We start from the raw sequence: 7,500 nt of genomic DNA on the forward strand, positions 1-7,500 counted from the left end.
CCCGACGCCTTAAGAGTGCTGCTGGCATGAAAGCTAGCTTGATAGTCAGCACACTCGACTCCCGATCCAAGGTGCTGCTTTTTGAGGGTTTCGAGTCCGGGCGTGTACAGGGCTGAATCACGCAGGTTCAACACAACACAGGTTACACAAGCATTGACGCAGACACCCTAGGTGTGGAGGAGTGTACTGTTAGTAATCAATATACCTGAAGGATCAGGTAGAAAAGCATTCAAATATCTCTGCATCCTTTAGCACTGCCTATGGGTCAGTGGCACTTCAGAGAGACACACATCGGGACTTTATTGTGATTCTGAGACAGCCAGTGCACCCACTGAGCAAAAGCTCTGGCCAAAACAAACAAGCACGGCTAATGGGAACCCGCACCCATGCATACTTTAGGGTATAACTGGGGCCAATGGGAACCCACACACATGCAGACTTTAGGGCATAACTGGAGCCAATGGGAACCCACACATATGCAGACTTTAGGGTATAACTGGGGCCAATGGGAACCCACACACATGCAGACGACATCCCACTAAAAACAAAAACACACAGACACACACAGAGAAAGAGAGAGAGAGAGTGTGAGAGAGAGAGAGAGAGAAAGAGAGAGAGAAACAAAGAGAAACCCAAACACACAATGACCTTGTCAGCTTTGCAGAGTTTGTTAGCGAACTCAAATCCAAACACCTGACCTGACAAATGGTTGTCCAGCCACTAATGGAGGCAGACGCATCACCACGAAGACAGAAGCCAAGCCTCTCCCGGCTCCAGAGCAAGACCAGCGCCAATTATGCTGCACAATTTAGCCTAAACAATCCATTTGCCCCCGTTAACGTTATGCAAGACTACAACTACAAAGGGACCGGGGGAGCTGGGAATTCTCCTGGTTTGGAGAGGAGCCTGGTAACAAACGGCTGTGTTAAACACCAGTGTCACATCCTCCATGTCCCGCAGAATAAAGGGAGCTCCTTAAAGAAAAGAAAAAAAAACACATCGATCCTCACATACACCAGGACTGAGAGGTCAGATTAGTGTCAATGGAATTCACACTCAAAAGGAGGAACAGACAAGATGGAGTGGAGTGTGTGTGTGTGTGTGTGTGTGTGTGTGTGTGTGTGTGTGTGTGTGTGTGTGTGTGTGTGTGTGTGTGTGTGTGTGTGTGTGATGTATGTCTGGTACATGTGGAGAAATTGACAATTAAGCTGACTTTGACTTTGACTTATTTAAATAATATTTAAATAATAATATTTAAATAAATAAACTAAATAAATTAATAAACTAAATAAATAAATTAAATAAATAAATAAACAAACACACAAACATAAACAGAGACTCTTTCCTTGGGTTTATAACTGCTATGTGCCTCTGTTTACTAAAATGGCAAATGTGTTTGTATCGGCCTCACTAATCGACCCCAACTCGGTTTCAGTGGTGTGCACATGGCCTGTGGACCTAATGGCAACACTGGGATCCATTCATATCATATTTGGAGGATAATCATATTCTGTTATGATGTTCTTGCAGTGAATATGGACAGACACAAACACACACATACACACACACAACACACACATCTAGAACCCACCGCCCCCCCGCCACTCCCCCCCCCCCACCACTCCCCGCCCCCCAGACCTTTGGACTGTATTCAACAAACCCCCACAGCAGATCCCCTTCCCACTGACGGTGAAGCTTTTAACACTAATGCTTTTAATTGACTGCATATGTACCTGGACTCATATGGATTGTGTTTTTAGTGTGTGTGTGTGTGTGTGTGTGTGTGTGTGTGTGTGTGTGTGTGTGTGTGTGTGTGTGTGTGTGTGTGTGTGTGTGTGTGTGTGTGTGCGACTGTATGAATGTGCACACATGTGTGTTTGTTAGAGAAAGAGAGAGAGAGAGAGAGATAGAGGGAATAATGAGAGTAACCGTTCTAGTTCATAACTCTTTTCATGTCCATGAACCTCTCAGTCCTCCATGACTGTTCATGTGTACCAATATGTGTGTGTTCAAGTCTCAGGTGTACAGAATGTCTTCCAAGGTATTTACTGTACATATCACCAGACGTCACACCAGCTTCAAGAGGATATCACCGCTCTTTTATGTCCACGCACTGGTCTGTATTGAACCCACTTAACCTGCGTTTGACTGTAATCCATATGACACCGGCCGTATCAGGATATTTATGAAAGAGCTTCGATGTTCCAGAGTGTCACAACACATTATGGAAAGCTGAGAGAGGGAGAGAAAGAGAGAGAAAGAGAGGGAGAAAGTAAGAGAGGAAGAGGGAGAGAAAGAGAGGGAGACAGAGAAAGAGAGAGGGGGGGGAGATGGTATCAGAGAGGGAGAAAAAGAGAGAGAGAGGGGGAGAAAGAGTGAGAGAGAAAGTGAGGGAGACAGAGAAGGAGAGAGAGAGAGAGGGGGAGAAAGAGAGAGTCAGAGAGCTGGATCAGGTTCAGTTGTAAGGGCACACAGAATTCCATGTCGGAAAAGTGTCTTTGTTCAGCAGTTTCCAGACATGTATCTGGGTTAGCCACCTGTAGCAGGAGTCTGGCAGGAAACACAGACCAGATTCCACGACAGCCGCACACACACACACACACATCCACACACACACACACACACACACACACACACACACACACACACACACACACTGTCAGTCAAGAGAATTGTGTAGTATGCAAGGGCATTTGAAGCCATTAGATGAAATGACACTAACTGGGTCATACTCTGAGAGCCCTCAGAGACCACTAGGCCATCTGTGCCACAGCACCGCCAGTCTGCCAACGCCGGAGTCAGGTTACTACGACAACAACCAGCAGACGCTAGGCTGACCACTCACAAAACAGCACTGCTGACAACCAGAGTTCCTTACCAGTTACACAGCAGCAACAACAACAACCTGTAGACATTAGGCTGACTATGCACAAAAGAACACTTGCTGAAACAACCAGAGCTCCTTATGGGTTACTCCAAAAACAACCAGCAGAGGTTAGGCTGATCGCTCGCAAAAGAGCGAGCTAAAACAACCAGCAGATGTTATACTGATCACTCACATAAGAACAGGCTGAAACTACTATTGGTTACACAATAAGCGGCCACAATAACTTTCAAGAGTAAAGTCTGTCAATGCTTACAGAAGGTCAAAACGTGATTTGGTGATCAGTGTATCAATGAGTCAGCCGACGCTTAAAATGAAACTGCGGCCTTTTGAGTTCAACAGGTCTATTCCACACTGGACGTCTCTGCACCTAGTAGCACTGTTAGTCAATCAATCAAAAATATATACTTGACAATGTTTATGAATGCTTATAGTCTGTCTACATTTGCTTGAATAGTACCAACCGACAATAGCTTAACCTAGTTAGGCTAATGGCTGCGGTTTCAACATTGGCTTACCTTGACCTTCCAAGTGTTTGGTCCCAAGGCCGTTCCATTCATTGGGGGAGGTCGTGTTGGCCAGCGCTAGGGTCAGTGGCCCATCCAGCTCCTTCAGGTTGCCTACTGGCAGCTCTGCTCCCCACTCCTCCCTTCCGGAAGGTTCTCCTGCTCCAGCCGTCTCTCCATCGGCCGCTGTGTCTCGGCTGCCCGGGTGCCACTCGGTCTTGCCGAGGCTGGAGGTCTCCAGGTCCGCCCCGGCTCCGTGCCTGGCCTGGCCCACCTCCGGCCCCTCTCCTGGGCTGCACCTCCTCAGGACGGGACTCAGCGAGCCGGACTGGCCCATGAGGAGCTCGGCCAGGCCCTGGACCTCGTCCCGCACGTATCTCAGAGAGAGGGGGGGACACGTGGGGGACAGTGGGGTCACTTCTGCTGTCTCCTCAACCCCCCTACACACAAACACTCCCACAGACACACTCTCTGCCAGGTTATGCCCTATAGAGAAGGGAACAAAAATTCCACATCGACAATTGATCCCTCAATTCAAAGTGTCAGTTTGGACTTTTATTCAAAAATTAGCTAGCTACGAGGAAGCAGGCTATCAAGTCTCGTGTGTCATTAGCTGCTGAAGATGAACAGGCTCTGGAGTTGGGCTCCACGTCTCCTGTGGTCTGTTCAAGGTTTAGAGTGCCTGGCGTGAGGGAGAGAACACTCTTCCCAAAATTACGACCAAAACAATGCGTAACAGCTTCCTGGTCTCCGTGGGTTGCCATGGAAACACTGAGCCTTGTGCCCAACTGACGTTCCGTCCAGCAGGAAGCAGGAAAGGAACATCCTGGAATCCCCCCAAATGGAGGCTCGCGCCTCGGCTGCAGGATTAGCAAACCCCTCTTTCAACCTACCCACCACCACCACCACCCCCCACACATACTCTCTATCTCTCTCTCTCTCTCTCTTAGTTTCTGTCCCAACTCTGCTTTGTTCTTCCCTCAGTTCTACTCCCCCATGCAGGAGTTGTTCCAGATGGCCCCCGACTCAAACACTCTGCTGGCCCCATCCCAGTCTGGTGCCGTCCAATTTCACCTCAAGTGCATACATACGAACTATGAAATATGGACTTGGACAATCTCCACCTCTGTACTGTCACTTTCTCTGACTGTCTATTTCTGTGGTCTGTGATTGAGTGTGAGTGTGTGTGTGTGTGTGTGTGTGTGTGTGTGTGTGTGTGTGTGTAAACATGTGTGTGAGTGTGAATGTGTGTGTGAGTGTGTGAGTGTGTGTGTGTGTGTGTGTGTGTGTGTGTGTGTGTGTGTGTGTGTGTGTGTGTGTCTTACCGTGTGTGTGTGCGTGTGTGTCTTACCTGGTGCATTAAAAACCAGAGATTTTCCATCAGCAGTGCAGCGTGCTGCGGTCACATGGTCTAAAGTGGATCCCTCTAAAACCACATAGTACTCAGCCCCCTCTGGACCTGGCTCTAGGCCCACACAGATTTCAACCTGACCCTGACAGGAGAGAGAAAAACAAACAAAATGTTAAAGCTTAGTCAGCAATCACGCTGTTCTCTCCTCATTTTTCTTTCATATCCGAGGAGGATATCTGGAGTGAATTTAATAGATAAAAAAAAACATGTTTTTAAAAATAAGTGTTTTTCCAACCATGTGCCTTACTACTGTGCTTGGATATTTTGCTGTCAGACAAGAGCCAGAAAGACAAAGCAGTAAATTAAGTATAATTTCAAAGCAGGAAATGAAGAAGCATAATTTCAAAAAGTGGTTTAGGGTTAGTGGGGATCGTTTGCCTTTCAAATTTGCACCATGCGACTTTTTCAGATAATGACTGTTACCATGGTGAATGATAACAACATTACGCAACTTCAAGACAACTTCACCAAGACACACACACAAGAACACGCAGCTTCATACATAAACAACTGTATATAACTTGGGATCAAACACCAAATGTATACACACATACATGTAATAGCAATGGTGTTTTTTGTTTCTCATGACTATACAACTGAAGTGAACTAGTCACCATTACATCAAAAAAACAATTGATGGGGAGGTGTGTGAAAGTTGTCAAGAGAACAATAAACAGAAAAAGAAATATGGTGTCACAGACTGACTAGAACATCTGTGAAGCTCCTTTCATTCCACATTTCTCACACACACACACACACACACACACACACACACACACACAGACACACACACACTGCTTCACACAGAAAACCATCACGGCTCAAAAACACCCCATAGTTTCAAGAGAACCCCCGCCTCTCAGAATCAATGCAGGCTTTCATGAGCAGGCAGAGGCTTTGGTAAACACATGGATGCACTCAACCCCCAACATGTGCACACACACAAACACACACACACACACACACACACACACACACACATTCATAGGCGAATTACACAGACACACTTAAAACCCAACACACATTGCACACACACACAGACACACACACACTAAAAACCCAACACATATACACACTCATAAGTGCACACACACACACATAGACATATAACCACATATAAACACACACACACATTTATTATACACTCAAAACACACTCTCACAACCAGTAGTCAAACCGCATCAAAGCTCCTGCGAGAGGAACTCAGGGCCCCCCTCAGACCGACAGCACACGTCTGACATTTCTCTCTCTCTCTCTCTCTCTCTCTCTCTCTCTCTCTCTCTCTCTCTCTCTCTCTCTCTCTCTCTCTCTCTCTCTCTCTCTCTCTCTCATTTTCTTTCTTTTCCAGCCATCTCTCTCGCTTCCTGCCCTTCGAGGGGCCTTTGAGGAATAATAACAGGAGGGGGTGAGGTGTGGATGGGGGGGGTGAACAAGCGTGAGAGGGAGAGAGAGAGAGAGAGAGAGAGAGAAATCTGTCGTTCCCCAGGTCCCTCTCGTAGGTGAGAGTGATGGCTTCACTCTCCCTGCGCTTCTCTCACCTACGCAAACAAAGGGCTGAATGACAAGCCTGGGACTCAGAGAATGCCAGGCTCTCACGCATGCACACACACACACAGAGAGAGACAGACACACACACACACACATATCCATATGGGTCAGACACACACACACACACACACACACACACACACACACACACAGACAGACAGACAGACAGACAGACAGACAGACAGACAGACACACACATACACACACACACACATTAAAAACCAATTTAAATTAACTATTGTTTTGTGCACATGTACAATACAACCAAAATCAATGTATATACGCAAAACTTACACATACGGTATACAATATGAATAAAATGAACTCTTACTTCTCTCGTGTCTTTTCAGAAGAGAGAGAGAGAACAGGGGATTAGGTTTCTTTCCCTCCACCTGTAATTAGTACCTATGGATTGGATGAGGAGCCGACGGGTGTGGCTTTAATTACCACGGTAACCTGAGCACAGCATGAAAGAAACTCAACTACCCATCATCCAAAGCTCACAATTACCCAGCAATCAGAGTATTAGTGGAAGGTGACACAGAGAGAGACTGACTGGCATGCCATGTGAAGAATCTGAGACCGGTCAGTATCGGCTGAATCCTCACATCTATCGTCAAAGGGACGCTCAGCCTGGGGAGAGATTTCCGCATGTCTTGCTCAGAGGTTTTCTCAAGCACAACCATGGCCATAATGTATAATCTATATCTATATCTGCTCAACGACTTTCAAAGAGATCAATTACTTTATCAACTCACAGGGACAATGTCATACGACTGATAAGGAAACAGGAGAACTAAACAAGGGAAATTCACAGCACGTTATCAACGTTCCCTATGTGGTGTACTTAACGCTTGATATGATTAGACAACATACAGGACCTCCTCTGTAAATGAATGTACTGTTTTTATTAGGGCTTTTGGGTTTTATTGTAATGATGCATAGCTTATATATCTGGCAGATATATAAATCTATATCTGGCAAGTGCAGGGTGCATCTGGGGGTTGTTGTAGATTTAGTCCTGCAATAATACATAGACTACTTTCATGACGAGAAGGCTACTAGAAACAGATTAAGAGCGCTGATCTCAGTACAGTACACCAAGCATTAAAATCAGTTTGCAGTCATATGATTGAAAACCTGATAGCCCC

General features: G+C 46.2%; 1 protein-coding gene across 1 annotated transcript in view; it reads right to left on the minus strand.

The window, feature by feature from the left end:
• Positions 1–7,500, minus strand: part of arhgef28a (Rho guanine nucleotide exchange factor (GEF) 28a) — an 85,117-nt gene that overhangs the window by 56,533 nt on the left and 21,084 nt on the right. Inside the window, exons 3-4 of the mRNA XM_042059403.1 lie at positions 4,742–4,883; positions 3,403–3,876 (exon numbers count right to left, since the gene is read on the minus strand). Of these exons, the coding sequence (XP_041915337.1) occupies positions 3,403–3,876; positions 4,742–4,883 (616 nt within the window). The remainder of the gene's footprint in view (positions 1–3,402; positions 3,877–4,741; positions 4,884–7,500) is intronic.

The sequence above is a fragment of the Alosa sapidissima genome, chromosome 13 (assembly GCF_018492685.1).
Source record: "Alosa sapidissima isolate fAloSap1 chromosome 13, fAloSap1.pri, whole genome shotgun sequence".
NCBI lineage: Eukaryota > Metazoa > Chordata > Actinopteri > Clupeiformes > Clupeidae > Alosa > Alosa sapidissima.